The 24158-nt window shown below is 39.6% G+C and overlaps 2 protein-coding genes across 3 annotated transcripts; both read right to left on the bottom strand.

Moving 5' to 3' along the window:
• Positions 1-1131: 1131 nt before the first annotated feature.
• Positions 1132-10655, bottom strand: LOC114550722 (oocyte zinc finger protein XlCOF6.1-like). 2 transcript variants are annotated; one of them, XM_028571508.1, is made up of 5 exons: positions 10532-10655; positions 10309-10385; positions 2535-2896; positions 1631-2492; positions 1132-1548 (listed from the first exon to the last, which is right to left on the bottom strand). In XM_028571508.1, the coding sequence occupies exons 2-5, from the start codon at positions 10346-10348 to the stop codon at positions 1535-1537; spliced, it is 1278 nt and encodes a 425-aa protein (XP_028427309.1). In that variant the 5' UTR covers positions 10349-10385; positions 10532-10655; the 3' UTR covers positions 1132-1534. The 2 variants fall into 2 exon arrangements, with proteins under 2 accessions (XP_028427309.1, XP_028427308.1); XM_028571507.1 differs by having other exon boundaries at positions 1132-2492.
• Positions 10656-12813: 2158 nt separating this feature from the next.
• On the bottom strand, positions 12814-16050 carry LOC114550694 (zinc finger MYM-type protein 1-like). The gene is made up of 3 exons (XM_028571458.1): positions 14122-16050; positions 13922-14021; positions 12814-13549 (listed from the first exon to the last, which is right to left on the bottom strand). Exons 1-3 carry the CDS (start codon positions 16002-16004, stop codon positions 13022-13024), a joined length of 2511 nt encoding a protein of 836 aa, XP_028427259.1. The 5' UTR covers positions 16005-16050; the 3' UTR covers positions 12814-13021.
• Positions 16051-24158: the final 8108 nt, after the last annotated feature.

The raw sequence follows: 24158 nt of genomic DNA, 5'->3' as shown, positions 1-24158 counted from the left end.
TGTGGATGACACCCAATTATACTTATCAATCATGCCAGACAAAACCAGTCAGTTAGCTAAACTTCAAACGTGTATTAAAGATATAAAATCCTGGATGACCTACAATTTTCTGATGTTAAATTCAAACAAAACTGAAGTTATTGTGCTGGGCCCTAAACATCTCAGAAATTCACTATCTAAAAATATAGCTACCCTGGATGGCATTGCCCTGGCCTCCAGCACTGTCAGATATCTAGGAGTTATCTTTGACCAGGATATACCCTTTAACGCCCACCTAAAACAAACCTCAAGAACAGTCTTTTTTCACCTTCGTAACATTGCCAAAATTAGGAACCTCCTGTCGCAAAGCGATGTTGAAAAACTAGTCCTTGCATTAGTTACTTCCAGGTTGATGTAACTAATGCTAATAGTAATTCCTTACTATCAGGTTTCTCAAATAAGTCCCTTAAGATTCTCTAGCTGATCCAGAATGCTGCAGCACGTGTTCCGACAAGAACTAAGAAAAGAGATCTATCTTGTATTAGCTTCTCTGCATTGGCTTTTTGTAAAATCTAGGATTGAATTTAAAATCCTTCTCCTGACCTACAAAGCTCTAAATGGTCAAGCACCATCATATCTAGAAGAGCTCTGAGTACCTTATTGTCCCACTAGAGCACTGTGCTCCCAAAATTTTGAGCTACTTGTGGTCTCTAAAAGTAAAATGGGAGCCAGAGCCTTTAGCTAGCAGGCTCCTCTCCTGTGGAACCAGATCCCGATCCCAGCTCTACCGTTGTTGGTCCTATGTACCGGAAACCCGACCCTCGTCGAGTGCCGAAATGAATGTTGGGATACGGGTGGCGCCGTGCAGTTAGTACAAGTTACCAACCATTGCATCCTCGGGAATTTGAACAGTTTTGAATGCAAACTTGTGTATTGGGACAGTACTTTGGCCACAGAAGATGACGCTACAAAGCACTTTGCACTACAGCAAAATAACATGACAGAGCGGTCATAAAAACATCAAAATATATATATATATATATATATATATATATATATATATATATATATATATATATATATATACATACATATACACACACATATATCTTAAGACTATTAGGGCTTTAAACACTGTAGAATGTAAGGAAGTGTTGTAAAACGTTTTAATAGAAAAAATGACAGTTCAAATACATTTAGACTTAATTAAATCCCAGCTTTTTAATAAGTTGGCTGTAAAAGTTTTAAACTAGGTCGAGAGTTTTTGACTGTTCAGATGAGATAGTGTGTAATATTTCATAGACTCTTTCAATTATGTCACTATCAATTACTTATACATATGTATTTATGGTATAATATCAATTAAGTTTTGTGCCATACCCCTCAGACCATCATCCCCCTAAAATAACCACACTGGTGCACAGCTGCTTCTGTCTGAAAGAGTCCTCCAGCCTTCCTTAAGTACAGGGGGAGGAGCCAACCACTAACAATCAAATCAGGATCACAGTTAAATGGTTTCTCTCCTGTGTGGATTCTTATGTGTGCCTGTAAGTTTTCACTGTCCAAAATCTTTCTTACAGAGTGAGCAGCTAAATGGTTTCTCTCCTTTGTGGATTCTTATGTGTGCCTGTAAGTTTTCACTGTCCAAAATCTTTCTTACAGAATGAGCAGCTAAATGGTTTCTCTCCTTTGTGGATTCTCCTTTGCATCTGTAAATGACCACCCCGTCCAATATCTTTCTTGCAGACTGAGCAGCTAAGTAGTTTATCTCCTGTATGAGATCTCATGTGCCTCTTCATATCTCCATTGGTGCTGAATCTTTTCCCACACTCAGTGCAGCTAAATGGTTTCTCTCCTGTGTGGATTCTCATGTGTTTCTGTATGCTCCCACTCACTGTAAATGCTTTGTTACACACTGAGCAGCTAAATGGTTTCTCTCCTGTATGAGATCGCATGTGACTCTTCACATCTCCATTAGTGCAAAATCTTTTCCCACACTCAGAGCAGCTAAATGGTTTCTCTCCTGTGTGGATTCTCATGTGTGTCTGTAAATTTCCACTCTCTGTAAACGCTTTCATACACACTGAGCAGCTAAATGGTTTCTCTCCTGTGTGGATTCTCATGTGTCTATGTAAACTTCCTTTCCCTGCAAAAGCTTTCTTACAGACTGAGCAGCTAAATGGTTTCTCTCCTGTGTGGATTCTCATGTGACTCTTCACATCTCCATTGCTGCCAAATGTTTTCCCACAATTAGCGCAGCTATATGGTTTCTCTCCTGTGTGGATTCTCATGTGTTTCTGTAAATTTCCACTCGCTGTAAAAGCTTTCTTACAAACTGAGCAGCTAAATGGTTTCTCTCCTGTATGTGATCTCATATGCCTCATCACATCTCTATTGGTGCCAAATATTTTCCCACACTCAGAGCAGCTAAATGCTTTCTCACCAGTAGAACGTCTTAAATCACTAACAGGGAATGTATCATTATTCAGAGTGTTAAAACCTGACTGAGGTTCTCTGGTCTTCTTCCAATCATCACTTTCATCAGTCCCAGGTTCAGAAGCGTCTCCAGTCTTGGCATCAGTGTCTCGTTGTAAATTTGTATCTGGATCTGATTTCATGGCTGGTTCTGGTCCTCCACAGTCCTCTCCATCAGCTTCTGTTTTGATCTCTTCAGTTTGTCTTTGATGAAGCTGTGAGAACATAGGTTTTTCTTCATCGTCTTCACTCTTCACAGGGACCAGAGTGAATGTGAACTTGGTGATATCCCCCTCCTCCAGACCTTGAAGTTTCTCTTTATCCTGACTTAGCCGGAGTTCGTCCTGTTCCTCTTTAATGTCTGGGGGCTTTTTGTCCTCCTGGTCTAGACTGGAGCTCCACTCCTGCATATGTTCTTCACCAACAATCACTTTCTTGATATCTGAAAGTACACAAACTAACAGTTATTAATGTGAATCTTAAAGATTTATTTTCCAGCATTCATACTACCAATAAGGGGGACATCAATGCAATATGAATTTACAGAGTCAGCTGAGTGCACCATGAAGTCCAGTCAGAGCCAACAAGCTTTAACAATTGTTTGTTTACATAACTCACAGGGGAAGGCAAAATGCTGTCACACTGGTAGCTCAAAAGAAGCATGAGTTATGTATTTATTTCACTGCTAATGTATGAAATCACATGAACACTGTAGATCTTAATTTATGTATTGCTGCCTTTTGAAAGAGAAATAACTAACAATTTTGAATGTTTTGAAATTATTATATGCTCAACCTTTTTGTTTCAATTTATTTGAAAACAGAGACTAGAGGCAAATCAGTCACATCACAAACAATGTTCAAGTTGGCAACAACATAGTGCTGGGTGGTATGACCAAAAATTTGTATCATGGTATTTAAGATTCTGGCGGTTTCACGGTATATCACGGTATTGTCTTTCTTTTGCTTGACTGGGATATAGGTTTATAATGGCTTGTTTTATGGTCAGTATTCAGTACTGTCAGAATATAAAATTAAACATTTCAATGTCATCATGGTTAGTAAAAGTTTTGATTACTAATGGGTTTGCCTGGCTCCACAACATTATATAACGTTATATGAAGGAGAATGCATAAAAAGTTATAGAATCTAAACTATTTTATTATTGTGCAAAATCCAAAGTAGTAAAATAAACTTAAATTGAATGAATACACATACAAACAGCTTTAACATTGTTTCCCTTTCAAAACAAAATAGTTGTATAAACACTACCTTGTCCATAGGTAAGTTAGGTTGTAGAAAAGTGGGTGAGAGAATGTAGCTCCGCTCTCAGCCTCATTGAGTTGAGTGCAGAGCGGAGCAGCGCGAAGCGAAAGAAAAGAAAAAAGAGCAGAGCCGGGGTAGAGGAAATACGGAGAGAGACCGGAGAGACCTGTAACGTTGTTCTAAAACACTCGGCGGAGGCAGAGAAATCAGTACGACCCAAGTCATCCAAGATGTGGGAGCATTTCACACTAAATAAATCAAAAACGTGTTAATTACAAGATAAACAAAAGCAACACGGCATGGCACAGGCGCACCACGGTGATGAGTCAGCACCTAAAATGTAAACATGTTGGAGTCCTTGATGAGGAGGAAGGGAGTTCAACAGCAGGGTAAAGTCACTACACTATCCTACTTCTGTTCCGTTCTGAAGTGAGGAACGTAATGTCCCTCCAGTAGCTCTTCTGGTGCTGCTGTTTACTCGTTATGACTAGCATGACAAGCTAGCGTTAGCTCGGTAATAACAGTAATAAAGCAGGGGTGGTATACTTTGCAAGGCTAAATACACTGTTTTATTCACTCGCCTTTTTTGGCCCATTAATTTTTCAATGTTATGTATATATTATGTGCTTTGTCCCATATCAGTTATTGTTGACAAATATAATAGTGTGTGGTGTATAAACGAACTTAACTTACTACAATGATGGTAATAATTTAATGAATAAGTGTGTGTGTGTGTGTGTCTGTCTGTCTGTCTGTCTTGTCTGTATCTGCTATTTGGGTTACTTACCTTTACACAACTATTAACTAAAACAATAAGTATGCATGTATTGAGTTGATGTAAATTAATGCTTTTGTTTTTATCCGATTCATCGAAAAAATAATCGACAGATTAATCGATTATTAAAATAATCGTTAGTTGCAGCCCTATTACATACCCCATTAGGAGACCATAACGAACAGTGTGAAATACCTTATATAATCATTTTATCACCCTTTTAAATGGTAATGTATTTTGCAATTGTTAATTCAATTGTCAATTTTGTCATTGAATTTCAATATGCATTTTGCAATTGACAATTCAATATGCAAAGTTTCAATGTGATCCTCAATTCAGTTAAAACTATTTTCACTAAACATTAGAATGAAATCTTAATTGCATTTCATGTTGCTATGTTTTTTTTAGGAGTCTCTTTTTCAATTGGCAATTCAATGTGCCAGTGAAACAGCACCCCCCAGTATATTGTATTAACATTTACTTGGTCACCCAACCCAGTCTCATGGCAGTTCGTGATATTTTCATGTGATTTAATCTAATGATTTGTGTACACGGACACGTTCATCTCGTTCTTTTCATGTGTCTCGGCACAAATTTTAAACTAATAAATTTCAATGGGAAGCATCTTTCGTGATCACAGCACAATTCTTTCTGCCAGTCAGGCTGCAGCAGAGAAGCTGTATACAGCTTTGCTATCATTGGTATTTTTAGCCCAATAACCGCTGTTTTAATCAACATTTATTAACCAGATCTTATCATGGTTTACATGCATTTCTTTTATTGTTATTATTTCAGTCTATTTCGGCCAGGGAAGCTGTGTTGCTTTGTTGTTTATAGATATTTTTAAAGCTATAGCTCTACATCTATCAACATTTATTTAGCTGTTATTATGGTATTCATTTCTTTATTTTAATATTATTTCGTTCTTATTACCGGTGAAATATTACAGTATGCGGTAAAACAGAACATTACGAAATGAGCCGAGCGCATTCAAAGGCGATATCCCACAATGCATTCATAACCGAGAATCGGACAGCGATCAGCGGGTTTTAAACGACAATATCACTTCAATGTACATTGAACACATGTTCAACAGCAACAACCTGTTGCTCACCTTTGTTCCAGTAAGTTATGGACAGTAATAACATTTTTTAAAAATCTGGGAAATATTTCGGAAGTGACATAGTAATTACCGTTCGGTATCTGTGAAAGATACAAATAACTAATATTCGTAATATTGAGGTTTTTGTCTAACATTGTATTTGAGGATTTACATAATAAAGATAAAAAAAAATAATAATAAAATACGGTTTCAGTTATTTGTCTCATGTATTGTTTGCTCGGTCAGCCGGCAACAATCTGAAATGGAGTGAAGCCCATTCACGGCAGTCAGCAGAAAATCAGGAGCCGAACCCACCCTCCCCGGAAGAACTATAAGTAAACTAGCTTTGTAACAGGTTCTGGGGCGCATCTATAGTGGGAGTTGTAGTTTTTAAATACATTGGTATATTAGTATAAAATTATTATAGTATAAAACCCTTAAAATACGTAAATTGTCATCAGGCTTGATTTTTAGTATGGTAAGCCCCTAAAAAAGGCGATTAATTTGCCTTTAATTTTCCTTCAGTTTCAAACGGGCCCCAATAACAATGAAAAAGGAACTCCTCTAATGTGAACCATTCTTTGTTGAACTTTAATGCTTTACAAACACCAAAGCAAGTAAGGCTGTGACTACTCTTCTGACGTGACTTTGGAGAGGGACATTAGGTAGATAAATACACTGGTTGACTAGGTTTCCAGCGCCATTCCTCCGAACTGTAATGTTAATTGGGACGGACGCCTTGCTTCTTTAGGCTAACTATATTAGCTTTAGCAAGGCTGGTAGCAGCTTTCGGCGGTGAATGAAAAGAAAACAGATGATTTTATTTGGATCCCCCACCTCTATAAAAAAAAACCTGAGCAACGCCATATATATTAAAATAGCCCCACATCATCACATACCCTTCACCATACCTAGAGATTGGCATGGTTTTATTTCAGTTAGCCTAAAAGCTGGTTTGATTTGCAGTGAGAGATGATCTTATGGAAAGTAGCCCATGCCAATCTCTAGGTATGGTGAAGGCTATGTGATTATGTGGGGCTATTTTAATTCCAAAGGCCAAGGGAACTTTATCAGGATGCATAGTATCCTGGATCCATGAAATAACTGGCCTTTAAAAATAAAAATCTGCCTGCCTCTATGGGAATTTAACACAGGGGTATGTATACTTATGCCTCCTGTATTTTAAGGATGAACATTTATTTATTTACGATACATTATTCATTCACAAAGAAAATTGGTGTCCTTATTTTTCCTCTTTTTTTAATTAGGGCTTTAAATCAATTTCCAAAAGATGTTTTTTATTCCTCTTTTTAGTCAAGTTTAGCATGGGTATGTAAACTTATGAGCACGAGTGTGTGTGTGTGTGTGTATGTATGTATGTATGTATGTATGTATGTGTGTATGTATGTATGTATGTATATATTTGCTCCCACGATCATACAACTGTCAGGGTTGTAACTGAAAGAATATAGGCTACAGCAACGAAAGTTTAGGGAATGCATAAGTGTAATTATGGTGGGAATTAAAGAAATTGCAGTAAGCTGGTTTAAGTCTTATTTCTCTGATCGATCTCGAATTTGGTAATGTTAATGATAAATCCTCTAAGTACGCAAAAGTTAAACATGGCGTTCCACAAGGCTCAGTGCTTGGACCAATTTTATTCTCCTTATATATGCTTCCTCTTGGTAATATCATTAGGAAAGACTCAATTAACTATCACTGCTATGCGGACAACACCCAATTATACTTATCAATCAAACCAGACGAAACAAGTCAGTTAGCTAAACTTCAAGCATGTATTAAAGATGTAAAATCCTGAATGACCTATAATTTTCTGATGTTAAACTGTAACAAAACTGAAGTTATTGTGCTGGGCCCTAAACACCTCCGAACTTCATTATCTAAAGATATAGCTACTCTGGATGGTGTTGTCCTGGCCTCCAGCACTACTGTCAGAAATCTAAGAGTTATTTTTGATCAGGATATATCCTTTAACGGCCATCTAAAACAATCATCGAGAACAGCCTTTTTTCATCTTCGTAACATTGCCAAAATTAGGAATGTCCTGTCTCAAAACGATGCTGAAAAACTAGTCCATGCATTCGTTACTTCCACGCTGGACTATTGTACTTCCCTACGGTCAGGTTGCTCAAATAAGTCCCTTAAGACTTTCCAGCTGATCCAGAATGCTGCAGCACGTGTTCTGACGAGAACTAAGAAAAGAGATCCTATTTCTCCTGTATTAGCTACTCTGCATTGGCTTCCTGTGAAATTCAGGATTGACTTTAAAATCCTTCTCTTGACCTACAAAGCCCTAAATGGTCAAGCACCATCCTATCTAGAACAGCTCTTAGTACCTTATTGTCCCACTAGAGCACTGCGCTCCCAGAATGCAGAGTTACTGGTGGTTCCTAGAGTCTCCAAAAGTAGAATGGGAGCCAGAGCCTTCAGCTACCAGGCTCCTTTCCTGTGGAACCAGCTCCCAGTCTGGGTTAGGAGGGCAGACACCATCACCTCATTTAAGAATAAACTGAAAACTCTCCTCTTTGATAAAGCTTATAGTTAAGAAGTGAGGAGTTGCAGCGTCCGCCTAACCCAGCCCACCTGCTTCTCTTCGTAGTCATCAGAGTTATTAATCATATAATCAATAATATAGTGTGAGTAGAGGGGGGCAGGCCAGTACAGCCTCTCATCAATGTTTTCATTCGTTTCCTTTTATATGCATCCTGTCCCAGAACTGCTGGTTACTAACCTAGCTCTGGGGAGTTTACTCCCCGGAGTCCTTATGTATCTTCTTCGCAGAGCTATGCTCTGCGATTCCCTTCAAACGCCCAGCCGCGTCCTGCTGCGTCTGCTGCACCCACCCATTCTCTGCAGCGCCACGTTTCATCCCGCAACGTCCTGCTGTGACATGAACTACAACTACTACCTTCAAAGTCACTGTTCCACTATCTTTAATGCGACTATTATCGCCATCACACCCCCAACCGGCCCCGTCAGACACCGCCTACCAAGAGTCTGGGTCTGCCGAGGTTTCTTCCTAAAAAGGGAGTTTTTCCTTGCCACTGTTGCAATAGCCACTGCTAATGCTTGCTCTTGAGGGAATTACTGTAATTGTTGGGGCTTTGTAAATTATAGAGTGTGGTCTAGACCTACTCTATCTGTAAAGTGTCTCGAGATAACTCTGTTATGATTTGATACTATAAATAAAATTGAATTGAATAGATATTGTGCCTGAGTGATGGGGCAGTGATATTGATTCTGAAGTCTTGTAATTTATGCATTTACAGCATCTGCTATTTTTTGCCAGCTTTCCTTCCTGGGTTAGAAAGTAGCGGCTGTATTGCTTGTTGCCTGTATAACCGTGCCTGTGTTCTTCATATTTCTGCAGGATTATCGTTTGCTCTTCTTCTGTAAAATATGCGGCTTTGGTAGACTTATCCATGCTTTCGATTGGTTAAATGGTGCAAACATCGCCTCTTTTATGTGGATGCGCACGTCTCCTCAAGAGTTTGTCCAACAGCTACTGTTTGCCAAACAACAATACACCGCCACTTTGTCTCTTTTCTTTTTCTCCTCCGTGGAATAAAGCTCCAGTCAATTGCGGTCGGGTCCGCTGAGATAGCAGTAGTTGACTGGTACATTGCTGATTAAATATATAACTGTTGACCTTGACAAAACAAATAGTTGTTGTGTGTTTTGAGCTCTGTTTCTGGCTCGATCATCACTCAATGTTTCCCCACATTGGATGCTTAGAAACAGTACTCCTCTTTCCATGGATGTTTAATCACATTAGATATGATAGCCAACTCAGTGTTGACAAAAAAAAGACAGAGAGGAGAGTCTTTTTTAACATTGTCAAAGTCAATGAGAGCATGCTTCAAATCCTCTTCTGCTTCAAAATGTATCTCCTCCTACATTCTTTCACCTACAGACGTGATTCAAACTTTAAACTGTTCACAAAATATTCAGGTATTCAGGTTGTGCTCAGTGTTTTCATATCTTTTACAGTTGTTGTGAAAAAGCTGTTTAGGTTTAGTGATAATTTCAGGAAATGTTATCGATTAAACAGAGTGCCAGAGTGAGTGTCATCAAGTAGAGTGTTGAGCCTTAAAAAAAAATTATCTTTGTCCCTTCTCTATAAATTGCTCGTACACCCAGTTTTTACTGGTCATACACAATTTATACATCAAAACGTACGTATGTTTGTCTACTTTCAGCTAATTTGCTAATGTAATAAGCATTTATAGTTTTTGAATTATCTGCCTTAGAGCGACAAGACCATCAGTAAATCTCTCATTCAGTTATTTATGCTCATTCTTTGTTGAGCCAAACACGAACGGAGAGTATTTTGAAATTGCAATTTCAGAGTCATTTTTTTTTTTGTTATTGATAACAGGCCGTTTATAAGAATAACAGACCGTTACTATGCATAGCATCGCGTCGCCATGGATACAAGTGTGGTTAATTTATCATCTGTGGCAAAAAGTGGAGCATCTCTTGTCTTCCAATTCAGGCATTGACAGTAGATCTTACTTATTGATTTACTTTTTCAGTTATGTCTGACTTTCAAACTAGATAATAATAAACGTTATATGGCATTATAAACCACAGCCAGCTCATACAACAACGAATCTCCCCCAACAGGGTAACATTAACGTTAAGTAAGAAAAAATATAAGAAGAATATAGAACATTTTAAACGTCTCCCACCTCTCCACTGGTCAGCTGACAGTTTCCTCTCAAAGTCCATGTTGAGAGTCCGTGTCTCTCCTCAACTTCTCCCCGACCTGTAATTCGAGAAGAAATACGAAGCTCACAACATATCCAATAACACACGTTAGCAGGAGCTAGCTGCGGCTAACGTTAGCTTAGCGCGCGGACTCCCTGCAACAACAGCAGTAAACGCGTTTCCGGTCGGAGAAAGAAAACAGACCTGCTCTTTGTAGCTCCGTTTCAGGTTTGAAAACCTCATGCAGCAGTTTAGGATGTTTCTCTCTGGAAGGACACCAAACACTGGCGCCTTTTACTCCGCCGTCCTCATCACGAGCTAAAATGCAAAGAATGGGACGGAGGTGTAGCATTTTCCGGGACCCGGAAACACAACTTCCGCTACACACTGCCCTTCAAAATAAAGCGTTTTAAGAGTCGATTTTACCCACCGTCCTTTAATAAGATGAGATAAGATCAGTGGTTGAATGTAACTTAGTACATTTGCTCATGTACTGTACTTTTAAGGTATTATCATACATTATACTGCTAATGAATTGTACTTTTTGACTTGGATTGACTGCACAGCACAGATTACTACTAGTAGTACTACTACATGATGTCTAAAGCCTCTGTTTAATGTTTGAAAATGAAAAAATTTGAAAGATATACACTATTCACAATTACCCTCTGATTATTGTGTATAATAAACCTGTAACTTTTAAGTTAAATATTTAAGGTTCATAGTTCAAAAAAATTTAATACAAAGGGAAACATCTACTGTAATATAGAAAAGGATAGACAGAACAGTTGAACTATTCTAAATAGCCCGAGATGGAGAATTTATCTAGGCGTATCTATCCAGCGTATTACTTGGATATCTGTTAAATCCATCCATCCATCCATCCATCCTGATCTGCATATCGGGGATATCGGGGCAGCTCCAGCAGGGGGCCCCAAACTTCCCTTTCCTGAGCCAAATTAGCCAGCCCAGACTGGGGGATCCCGAGGCATTTCCAGGGCAGGACGGACATATAATAGGCTTGTTCAAGATGAGCCAGGTCTGTGCAGAATCAAACGCCGGCCACTGCATGCCGGTTAGATTTGTGTCCGACTTGCTCAGATTTCATTCACACGTGGGCAACGATAACCTCACGAGATCAAGGCGGCTGCAGGTTTGAGATCCAGACAGCGCAAATGCTTTTCACCAACTGCATTACCCAGGCAGACCCAGGGCATGCTGGGAAACGCCTGCCTCTCAGCTGATCTAACAGTCGATTGGTTTAGAATCTACTCAAAATTGTGACATTTTATATAAACTTTTGATTGTTTTTGAATCTCAGGGATTTTAATTGCTATTTGTCTCATTTAAAGGCTATACAGAACACTTGTTGCGTGGCTGGTAATGATGTTTAGAAATCATTGAGACTAAATCCGTTCAGATAACGGATCATCTACAGTCTGTTCATTAAGATTGCATGTAGAGCATTTTGACAGCTCCTCTTAATAAAAACTGGAGACTGTGTACAAGCTGATATATGGGACTAATAACATTTTATTAAATCGGACCTAACTAGATGGGTATGGTGCTAAAACAGTCTCATAAGTATTTGCAACTTGTAGAACACAATTCACAAATTAATAGAGTGATTTGTGTTCGTAAATCTGTGTTGTATCTGTGCCTCTAATTTGTGACTTGTGAAACACAATTCACAAATGAATGCTTGATGATTCGTATCCGCAAATTCGTATCTGTGTCCGTGTGTCTAATTTGTAACTCATATTTCATCATTTCTAAATTAACTTAGTATTTTTCAATGTGAATATATTTGTAAATCTCCTTATATATGCGTGGGTACTTTTGAGACTGTTTTTCCACACCGTTGTGGTCACATTACAATTCCCGTCTCAAGTAACGATCCCAGCACTCTCAAGTAGATGGCAGTAATGCAACATTTATGGATACCAACCACCGTTAATTTATATGAAAAAGCCTTGTTAAATGTTTCAGAGACGGTTGCCAGAAACTACTTGACGTTCCTCCAGGTAACTTGATATTATTAGGACTTTGTCGTCAAATAAATTACATTTACATTTTCATCATCATTGTTGGAGTGCATTTACAATTTGCTCTATGTTGTTATAGTGGCAGTGAGTTTGCTACATTTTGAAGCGTGCCAACGTTCACCTTCTTGTACAGCTTGAGCGGCGATGCTAGCTAGCTAGTGAATATATTTGGTATCATATGAAACTTAACAATCTAAGGAATCCATTGATACTGACCATGTCATGCTTGTCCATAACAGGTTCCAAAGTAAAGCCATTTTCAAAAGGAGTCTCTCTCACCTCAAGATATCAGAATAAAAATGGATTTATCATGTTTTACACTGTAGGTGTTGCAATAACTACAGATTTAAGATGATGTTGCAAGTTAAACTATAAAGAATACAATTTTAACATTTGATCAACATATTGTAACCATGTTTATTAGTACAGTAATTGCCACGCACCAAGTTTAAATAAATAGAAAGCAGCACTTCAAAACTGGGCAAAACAACCAGCACTACTTCATTTAAACAACTAGGCTATGTAATTAAGAAGAGCAAGACAATATGATACAAAATTCAAGTTACAAACATAAGAAGATAGTGACACTGACTGAGTTTTCTTTTTTTTTAAACTATATCCTTCCACCCACTACCAAAAAGCATGTTAACTACTTGAACATAAATGTTGCTCTCCTTCCCTTCTGGCCAGCAAATTTCTCAATGACTCTCTGATTAAAGTCTGTCATCTCAGTAACAAGTCTCTTTTCCATGGACAGCATGGCCAGTGCATTCAGCCTCTCCTGGGTCACGGGGTTTCTGAGAAAAGTTTTTATTCTTTTCGAGGTTGAGAAGCACCTCTCAGCTTCAGCCGTGGTCATGGGTGTGGTAATGACAACTTTTAGGAGAGTCACAGTTTCGGAAAAGACTTCCTCGAGATTATTCTCCATGAACAGCTGGAATAGGTCCACGGCACCACGGCAGGCTTTGAACTCTTCCTTGCTGTAGATGAGACTGAGCTCTGTCTTCAGCTTGCTTCCACTGAGCATCGGGTACGCTTTCATGGTGCTGCTCAATGCATCTTCAGGAAAGGTATCCTTGTACTCCTCAAACCTGTCCCCCTGCAACAAGGTGGCACAGACGAGCTGGTCTGCGAAGGAGAAACGCTCCCTAGTGTGTCCAAGGATGGTGTCACAGACCTATAGAGATAATTAAAAATATATATACACGTAAATCTAAGGTAGTAGCCCAGAGTAGGCCACTAGTTGTCATTGTTGCAATGACTTTCAAAAGAAAATAGAGCCATATGAGTTTTTTTGTCCCATACAAGACACAGTAGTTTTTGGTGTGTAGTTTTTTTGTGGGTAATTCATGACTTCATATTGCTTTTGAGCATTTTTATGTTGTGTATCTATTCTTTTCAGGATGCTGTTGTATAATATTAAAATTATGTTTTTTTGTAAGGTTTTATACCAAACAAAAAAAGGTTTTCTTGAGTCTGTAGAATATGATAAGTGGGCAGGACAACAATAATGTGAAATGGTATTGACTGATTTCTATAACAAACTCACCTCCGCTGCAATCCTTTCGCAGCCTTCTGGACTGAGCGCCCGGCGCCTCTTTATTGGCCGAGAACCACTGCTTTGCTCACCAATGGAATGGAGAGAGTTTCTGCAAAGGACACAGATAATGTATTATAATATTGGCAAAATAAAAAGAGAGTTAATAATGAAAGAGAAAGCAAATGATCATATTACAGGAATACAATTACCTGATCTTTTGTATTTCCTGTTGGAACTGTTGGATGCTCCCTTTGATATGGACCGAATCAATGTTCTTCTCCTGGAGCTTGGCACAGAGGAAGTCGACGTGTGGCGTGATGTGGTGATAAAGTTCCAGAAAGAACTTAAAATCCTGATCCTCCAGTAGCATGGCCAGGGCTCCTGCTTCTCTGACAGTATTGGGGTCAAAGTCACCTGAGTCTTGTATGCTCTCAAAACAGCGAATGAGATCCCCTCTGTGCTCAAAAACAGTATTGATGGCACGGCTATGAAAGTTCCATCTGACGGTGCCGGATCTTGGCAGTCTATGGGCAACCACTTCATCCAGAAAACATGTCCGCTTGGGTGACTTGGAAAAAAAGCTGGAAAATCCACCAATGTTAGAAAAAAAAATTCTCACCTTGGATATGTGAGAGGTGGCCTGTTGCATTATCAGGTTGAGCTGATGTGCGTAGCAGTGGATGTAGTGGGCATTTGGGTACACATCTTGTATTTTCCTCTGAACAGCTGAAGTGGTGGCCCCATCATATGCCTGGCAGATGAGCTTACTTTTCTGATCCTCAGGAAGGATAGTAGCAAGACGCCCTTTTAATGCAGTAGCAATGGACTCAGCTGTAGCGGACTGCAGGGGGATGAACTCAAAAAATCTTTCCTGCACGTTGTTTTTGGCGTCTATGTAGCGCAGCACAAGCAAAAGTTGGGGCTGTGTGGCAATATCTGTCATTTCAACTGCCTGGATTGATAAAAAATCAGTTGTCTGGACTTCTTTGATTATTTGTTCTCTTGTAACAGACAACATACAGTCCAGTAGCTCGTTCTGTATAGTTTTAGATGTTCCCTTAAATACAGTGGCCCTGTCAAGGTGCTCTTTCAAAGCTCCGTCAAGAGAGGCAGCAAAATCCACCCACCCGTGAAACATCTCGGGGTTATCTGAGCTCTCACTCTCATCGTGGCCACGTAAAGCCAACTCAAAGGCTCCACTAAATTTCACACGGTCTATTATCGTGGACAGTATGTGACGGTTTTTTGTCACCTCTTCGTTGTGCCTTCTAATGCCAATCCTGTAGCCTTCATCAAGTTGTTCAGCAATGCTAACTCTGCCAAAAAACGTTAGCTTAATGCTATTATCAAGATGGCTGCGACTACTTTCATGACGTTTGCATTTTTCAGAAAGATGTTTTAGGTCTCTTACCCCCGTTGTTGTCCACAAAACCTCAGTGCCGACACTTTGAAATAAAAGACAGGGAAAGCAGAAAAAGGCATTGCTAACATTACATCCAGCCAGCCAACTCCGTTTCCCATAACAAGAGCGGGTGAAGCCCCGGGTGTAGTTTCGTCCTCGGTCACTGGCCTGCTGCTGGATTTGTAAGTCGGGTTGGTCCGGTCCGAGATCCTTTATCCTCTTTTTTGCTTCCAGCGATCGCCTTGTGAAAGGGTTTTTTTGTAAATCAATGACAGAATTTGGTTTGGCTGCTACGAAAGTGATTTGTGTGATCGTCAGCTTGCAAGATTTTGGCAGCGTGAATGGTTTGTCTCCTGTGTGAATTCTCATGTGTCTCTTTAAACTTACACTCTCTTTAAAAGCTTTTTTACAGACTGAGCAGCTAAATAGTTTCTCTCCTGTGTGGGTTCCCATGTGTCTCTTCAGATGTCCATTGGTGCCAAATCTTTTTCCACACTCAGAGCAGCTAAATGCTTTCTCACCGGTAGTACATCTTGAATCAACAACAGAGAATCTATCATTAGTCAGAGAGTTTAGACCTGACTGAGGTTCTCTGGTCTCTTCATCACTGTCATCAGTCTCATGTTCAGAAGAGTCTCCAGTCTCGTTATCAGTGTCTGGTTGTAAATGTGTATCTGGATCTGATTTCATGGCTGGTTCTGGTCCTCCACAGTCCTCTCCATCAGCTTCTGTTTTGATCTCTTCAGTTTGTCTTTGATGGAGCTGTGAGAACATAGGTTTCTCTTCATCATCTTCACTCTTCACAGGGACAGGAGTGAATGTGAACTTGGTGATAACAGCCTCCTCCAGCCCTTGAAGCTGCTCTCCATCCTGATTGATCCAGAGTTCGTCCTGTTCCTCTTTAATGTCTGGGGGCTTTGTGTCCTCCTGGTCCAGACTGGAGCTCCACTCCTGCTGATGTTCTTCACCAACAATCACTTTCTGGACATCTGAAGGTAAAGGTGAAACACAAAATAGCAGCTATTAATGGGAATCTTAACAATCATTTGACAAGTAGCTCTATTCACTCTCATAATAATTAGGGGTGTCAGGATTTTCAATTCAATCTTTGATTTAAATATTTTTTTCCAGCACTGACACTCACAATAACAAGGGGGACATGAATGCAATATGAGTTTACAGAGGGTCAGCTGAATGCACCATGAAGTCCAGTTGGAGCCAACAAGATTTAACAATTTTTTGTTTGCCGTCACACTGGTAGCTCAAAAAAAAAGCATGAGGATTGTCCAATTATGCTGTTAGGGATGCAACAATTATAGACTTTGTTGGTGCGATTATGCTCTGAAAATTATCACAGTTTCATGATTATGCATTATTATTTCACTGTAGATTTTAATTAATGTATTGCTGCCTTTTAAAAAGAAATAACAGTAACAGTTTTTAATGTTTTGAAAATGATTATATGATCTACCTTTTTATTTAAATTCATTAGAAAAGGTTAGAGACTAGAGGTAAATCAGTCACACCACAACCAAAGGACAAGTTGGCAACAACAGTCCTGCTTGTCCTTAAGAAGAAGTCGGACCTTGTATGGCTAGAAACGGCCCTGCTAGCTGGTGTGTCTAAAAGTTGGAGGAGCTGCTAGACAAGATGCACCACTCATGGGGAGATTAGCAGCATGTTGCCAATGCTGGATAAGCATTCATTTACAAATTCTGCCTCACTTGTCAGACAATCTGGCGAAAACGCAGGTCTTTCAAGTCATTGTGAATGCCTGCGACAAAAAGTTGTGAATGATTCATCTTTTGGAGAAAAGCAACCCAACATCATCCTATGGTGGACAATTAGGTTACCGCTGATCATTCTTGTCAGTCTGCTTTTCACTTACCAGGAAACATCTTTGCCTTTACCGCTGCCACAAAAAGAAAACACTATGAAGGTACAAAAACCAAACACAAGCACTGAACTGCCCAGGAGTTTGTGGTGATTGTTTCCTGCCATACTTAAGAGCAACCTGGCGGTTCCATTTTGCTTTGGAACCGAAAAGCGAATAAAAAAAAGTTTGCAGGTATGCAATTCAATTTGCAATTTTATCATTCAATTTGCAATTTTGTCATTCAATTTTAGTATGTACAGTGTTTCCCACACAGAGACTAATGTGTGGCGGTGTGCCTCACTATCAACACCGGCTGCCGCACATTGCGTTTAGTTATTAATTGTTTTTATTTATATTTTTTAAGGCTATTTAAAAAACACATTCTTCTGCATTTCCTTTCCCTGCTCTCCTCCATCTCTCTGTCACTTGTGTCTCACTCACATAAACACACACACAGCCCCTCCCACAGTGGGGTGTTTGGTGGTTTTAGCCCCCAACATCGCTTCCAGGCAGCGCGGCAATGGTTATTTTTAAGGCAGGTTTAAGGAGACTGTTAGCTGCCTGTAAGGCGACGTTGGAGGCTTAAAATACCAACGAGCCCACTGTGCACACAGCGTCTGTCTCCATCAAGGAGAGAAGACGGCTGGCTAAATTCACAAGTTCACGAAAGGTTGGTATCTATCTCGTGAACACCATTACACAATCACAGTCACCGACTCTTAGCAAACAAGTAGTTGTGCACGATATATCGGCCGCCGATATAATATCGGCCGATATGGTCATTTTTTTACACATCGGTATCGTTCCGATGTCAAAACAGGGCCGATGAATAGGGCCAATGTGAATCATTCCTGTGTATTTGACGTGTGTAGGCTTAGATGAGAATTTAGATTTAAATCTGACCTGTGGAGGGCAGTAATACGCTTAACAGCGTCTATACTGCTGAAATCAGAAGAAGAAGAAGAAGAAAAAGTGTGGGCGGGGATGTTGGTTTTTGCAGACGGAATCTGCGGCGAAGTGGGACACTGGAAACTTTAGTAGACCACCGGCTCTCGGTGGGCGGGGGAGAGATGAATGTTCGGGAATAAGAGGTTGCTGTTCGGTTGCTGCGGCCCGCCGTACAGGTTAGTTTGACCAGCGGGCAGCGGCGGCGGCCGAAGTGGGCAGCGGCGGCGGCCGAAGAGGGCAGCGGAGGCGGCCGAAGTGGGCAGCGGTGGCAGCTGAAGTGGGCAGCAGTCGCGATAATGGGGGGACATTTTCAGCGGTGAAACGCAAACGGGGGCTGGAGTCTAGCTAACCTAGCTAGGTGGAAGACTAGCGCTAGCCAGCCACCTGTTCCATCAATCCTGGTTGCAAGTGTCTGCTCATTAGACAACAAACTGGAGTACATCCAACTTAAAAGAAACTCCCATCGCGACTTCAGAGACTACAGTGTTTTTCTTGTTGTGGAAACATGTTGCCGGGTAAGAGTGGAGATGGGCTGTATTAACACGGGCTTTAATTAGCTGCTTGTATCCAACTAAATGCTAACTGCTGGGGAAGTTTGTGACTAGTAAATGCCGACCATTCTACATTTCACGCAAATTTACAACTGTGTTTATAATCTGCTACATGTAGCTATTGCACACACACGTAAAGTTCAGCTAATGCATACTAGCATTAGCGCTTGGTTGACTGTAAACACCTGTTTCGGATGTCGTTTTTATATATTTTAAATGTGTAACCATTACAGCCACGGTGAAATGTTGTTTCGTGTATATGGTTGAAATGACAATAAAACACATTTGGGTTGAGTTGAATGCTGCCTCACTGTGGGTCTGTAGGTGGATGTGGCTTGGGAGTAGAGTCTAAGCAGCGAAGCAAGTGCATTCTGGGATTTGATGTCTTTCATCCATATGAGCAAAAAACACATTTTCTGGGTTATCTCGGCCTAGAAGGCACCAATTTCTATAATTTTGAGGGTTAGGCATAACCCTAAAGTACTTGGCAGTTACTGTACTTCCAGTTCAGACTGCAAAAGCCAGTGTCTGTTCAGTCCAGTTTGTTCTGGCTCCATTTTCACATTTTACCTCTTTCAATACTTTTGGCTTTGGCCATTTAAGGCCTACTACTGTACTTTAAAGTTTTGAACTGTTGAACAATGTTCACAGAATACAGTGACTTGGTCTTAAGTGAGTTAGATGTTTATTGTGAATACTCAGGGTTGGCTTATTCATAGTGTGAATTCAGGACACACTTGTATCCTTTTAAAAATTTATTTTTATATAAATAGTTATTTTTTCTTCTGAAAATCTGATGACAGTCATATTTTGCACACAGGTAAAGGTGCCTAATATCAATGATTTCTGAAAATAGATCACAAAAGTAAAAAAAAATGCCTTTTAAAAAATAGTTCCTTATTTGTTTATCATAAAAAATGTGTTCTATACAGAGATATCGACATCGGTAAATATCGGTATCGGCCATAACAGCAATATTAATATCGGTTATCGGTATCGGCCACAATTTTCACATCGGTGCATCACTACAAACAAGCGATTGCGCCCGCTTTAGAAAGTTAAAATCTCTAGTTACACGCAAAGCTAACTGGCTATAGTTAGACTGTACGTATGTTAAGCTTATATAATTTTCTGAAAGTTTTAAAGGGGACCGAGTGATTTTGTTGACATCTTGTGAGTGTTCCATTTACTTGGATTTAATTAATTGAACTGAAAACATCAATTACACAATATATGTCTCTGACTGAACAGAGAGTCTACAGCAGGGATCATCAACTACATTTATTTCAGAATTTTTCTAAGCACTCTGGCGGCCGGACTTTCAAATAAAATAAAATAAAATGAATTTATACCTAATACGCCTATTCTTGTTCACTATCTTACTGAATTAATGCTATTTTTTATTTTTTATTTAAATGTATTAGTGTGAGCAAACTCCTAAAAAACATGCAAACTCCCTAATGATAACTGGCTCTTTAACTAGAAAAAGATCTCAGACTAGGAGGCAGTCCACTGAGGAGTGATGGTTAAGTGTGAGTGATTATGGAAAAATGATTGTAGTATGCAGCATCCTGATTGGTGGAAAATACTTGCAGAAAGAAAGGCTGTTGTCAGGTAAACATGTCACGGTCAAATACGCTGAAGCAAAAAGTTGAAGTGGAAAAGCCAAAAGCCCAACTTTAATGATGAATGGACTGATAAGCAAGCTATGCACTCGTCACGTATGCCTCATTTGCAATGAAACAATGTTGTTGCAAAATAATACAACCATCATCATCATCACTGAACATAACAATCATCACGTCATTCACGTGCATATTAAGTAGCTCCAGATTGTCCGCTCTAGCGGAGGGTTTGGTTTGTTAAGCCAGCAGTGAGGTTTACAAGAATTTGTCAAAATTTCAAGATTCCTAGCAACCTAAGATAAACAGTTAGACTACAAACCGACAGCTTTTGTTTTAGCTTGTTTGTAAAAATTTGCTATTTGCAGAGTAGAGCTGTGTTTGTGTTAAACAGCGCGGTGGTAGGAGCAGATTGAAATATCTCTTTCTACATGTTTATGCCGGTCTACACAGGTGAGTGCATTGATAAGTATTGACTTTCTACTTACAAAGGTTTAATTGTAGCCTATTTACAGAAAAGAGACCAGCGTGAGTTCATCTGCCCCAGTGGCCGTTGGTAACTCTGTATCGTTCCCAGTCAGGTGCTTTTAACACACACACATCTCGGCTCAGCGGTGTGTGTGTTTTAACGCACACACATCTCGGCTCAGCGGTGTGTGTGGAGCTCGGTCATCGCTGTAGAGAATCCCGGCATGTGAATAGAGATGTAAATACAGTGGGCTGGGTTTTTGCTCTAAATGCTTGAAATGATAAATAACAGAACACATTTTTTCCTCTTTACATTTTGTGAATTCATGATTACTCTGGGGGCCAGACTAAAAGCTTTGGCGGCGGGCCACCAGTTGACGTTGGCTGCTCTACAGCGACACTAGCGGCTGGCTGACCAAATCGCTCTTCCTGCAATGCGAACGGGGGTAAACACGGGGGATTTGAATGGGACTTATGTATCGATACTCGCGGCATAAAAATCGATACTTTCTTGGGGAATAAAATATCGATTTATATCGCAGAATCAATAAAATTGCTCAGACTTAATGTGGCATTAGTGCTCCTTTTGTATCATACTTTTATTGACTGAAATATTAAGCTTTGCTCCTACGAGATAGGTGTTTTTTGGTAACATTACACACAAAGCTAACTGGCTATAGTTAGCCTGTACGTATGCTAGCAGAATTAACGTTGCGTAGCCAGCCAGCAACTTCGGCAACCGGCAGTAGTTTCGGCGAGCTAACCACAACAGTATGTCGCCCACAATCAACCTCTGCTGCTAAAAGCAGTCAATCTGCAGTGATGTTTGAAATGGAGACACGTGGATGTGTTAGTTGTCGTGGTTATCTCACCAAAACTACTGCCGAAGCTGCTGCTGCTTGTTTTTAATTAAAGCAAAATCTATACAAAAGGTATACACATGTAATAACAACATTAACACATGTCAGACATGTTATTTAAGACCCTTAGAAAGATATAATGTGCAATTTTAGTTCAGACCATCCCGTAAAATGTTTTCAAACAATCAACTGAAAGTGAAAGTACCATAACTTGTTAGTTCTGAGGGCCATCCTTCTTTTTGTCACAAACAAACCAAGGCCAAATCATGTGTTTTGACTCCATAAATGGTTTAGACCCATAGACTGTTAATTATATTATTATAAACAGACCCTAATGTTCACAGCCCAGACTATAGCAGCTAGCTTCTACGCCTAAGTAGCCCATATGAGCTAATTAGATGTATGTGAATTAATTCTCCTACATACGTTGTCCTGGAAGGAGTGGGCAATTAATTTGCCCAAGGGGCCACATGAGAATCAGGGACTGTTGTGGAGGGCCGGACACATTGGCTAAACTCAATTCTACTCAATATTAATTTTATGTCAGGCGACACATTCTCAAACGTCTCTTTTTTTCCTCTGGGCATATTAGCGATATTACAGAGTCCATTAAAACACTCGTTAATAAACTCCCCTTCAGAAAATGGCTTACTGTTTTGGCGATTTTGTAGTTTGTCACAAAGCTGGTCTTGACTGCTGCATATCTGGATGCCTTGTTGCTTTTGCAGCATAACTAGCAAAGCTTCAGATGTCGGTGCGCACTCTGCATCAGTCAAGTCATTTTTTAGGGATGACAGCTCATTTACGTCCATGCTGACGTCTCCCACTCAGTTTGCCGCTCGCCGACACATCCAAGCCCGACCGTTATTTTAAGCAGTTATACACCAACCAGACTAATACATCCATGGGTCCGACGCATAGATATATACATATGGGTCCGACGGTGCTACCATAGACAATATGGGTGCGACTATGGACTGTATATTAATATTAACAGTCTATTGGTGTGACCATTGACATATATAAAATGGACCAATAGACCCCGTTGCTCTGGACAGAGACCAGTGAAGGCTATTAGAAGCACTTTTCCGGTGATGGCCAGCTTTACTGCGCAGCCTCCAACTGACAGAGACAACGTAAATGTGACGTGAGCAACGTGTCTGAAAGATGCAAGTCTTCTAGTAGCTGTGCCATGAGAAATCTCAATCATTACGAATCTCGCAGAGACCGTGATGGATCACGAGAAGCAACTTTTGGTAAGTATTATGATTAATTATTTGGTCATTTTGCATAGTATTTATTTAATTTAAAATATAACGCCAGTACGCCAGATTAAGTTAATGCATATATCATTTAAGCTAGCTGAGGCATTGGTAAAGATATGCTTGCTTGCACATGATGTAACGTTAATTTTAGACAAGCAACTTTTGCTATGTATTATGATTAATTATTTGGTCGTTTTGCATAGTATTTATTTATTTTAAAATATAACGCCAGTACGCCAGATTAAGTTAATGCATATATCATCTAGCTGAGGCACTACTGGTAAAGATAACATGCTTGCTTGCACATGTTGTATTACATAAATTTTAGACAAGCAACTTTTGCTAAGTATTATGATTAATTATTTGGTCGTTTTGCATAGTATTTATTTATTTTAAAATACAATGCCAGTACCAGTAAGTTAATGCATATACAGTATCATCTAGCTGAGGCACTACTGGTAAAGATAACATGCTTGCTTGCACATGTTCTAGAACATTAATTTTAGACAAGCAACTTTTGCTAAGTATTATGATTAATTATTTGGTCATTTTGAATAGCATTTATTTATTTTAAAATATAACGCCAGATTAAGTTATATATGATTTAAGCTAGCGGAGGCATCGGTAAATATAAAATGCTTGCTTGCAAATGTTGTATAACGTTAATTTTGGCCGAATATAACCACAAAATGGCGTCAACTGTTATCTAGCTACATCGCAAAAGAAAATGGCGAATCAGTCATATAAAAAAGTTAATCAGTAAATCGCTTTGGACAAAAGCGTCTGCTTTGGCCTGTTGAATAACAGATAGTTAATAGATGGACAATAATGTCACCAATAACATCTATAACTGAGGGTTGCCCTTTTTATTTTTCTTTCCACATAGGTTTAAATACTAACATTAAGCTGTTAGCCTACACCATGCCTAACAATCAATTGTAGGTGCCCAAAGGAAGTATTACACAAGTTGATTTGAATTGTACAACTAGAAAACAGATTGGGTCCAAATATAATCCCTGTCAGCTCCTGAATTAGCAAACAATGCCGTCTCTGAAGAAACAGGACCCTAGGATATATTTCGGAACTGTATGAGATTTTGCTAAAATAAGATGTCACCTGTTAGTTGTAATGTTGTTATTTAGTCATACCAAAGCTAACGTGCTCTGTACTGTTCCTTTTTATTTTTCTAGGACTTGTCCCCATCCTCCACCTCGGGGACAGCAGGAGAGACTATGGCCATGAAGCCTTCAGTAC

Source organism: Perca flavescens, chromosome 24 (assembly GCF_004354835.1).
Source record: "Perca flavescens isolate YP-PL-M2 chromosome 24, PFLA_1.0, whole genome shotgun sequence".
Classification (NCBI taxonomy): domain Eukaryota; kingdom Metazoa; phylum Chordata; class Actinopteri; order Perciformes; family Percidae; genus Perca; species Perca flavescens.
Note: the sequence above shows the minus strand (reverse complement) of the source record. Positions and strands in the feature narration are given on the sequence as shown.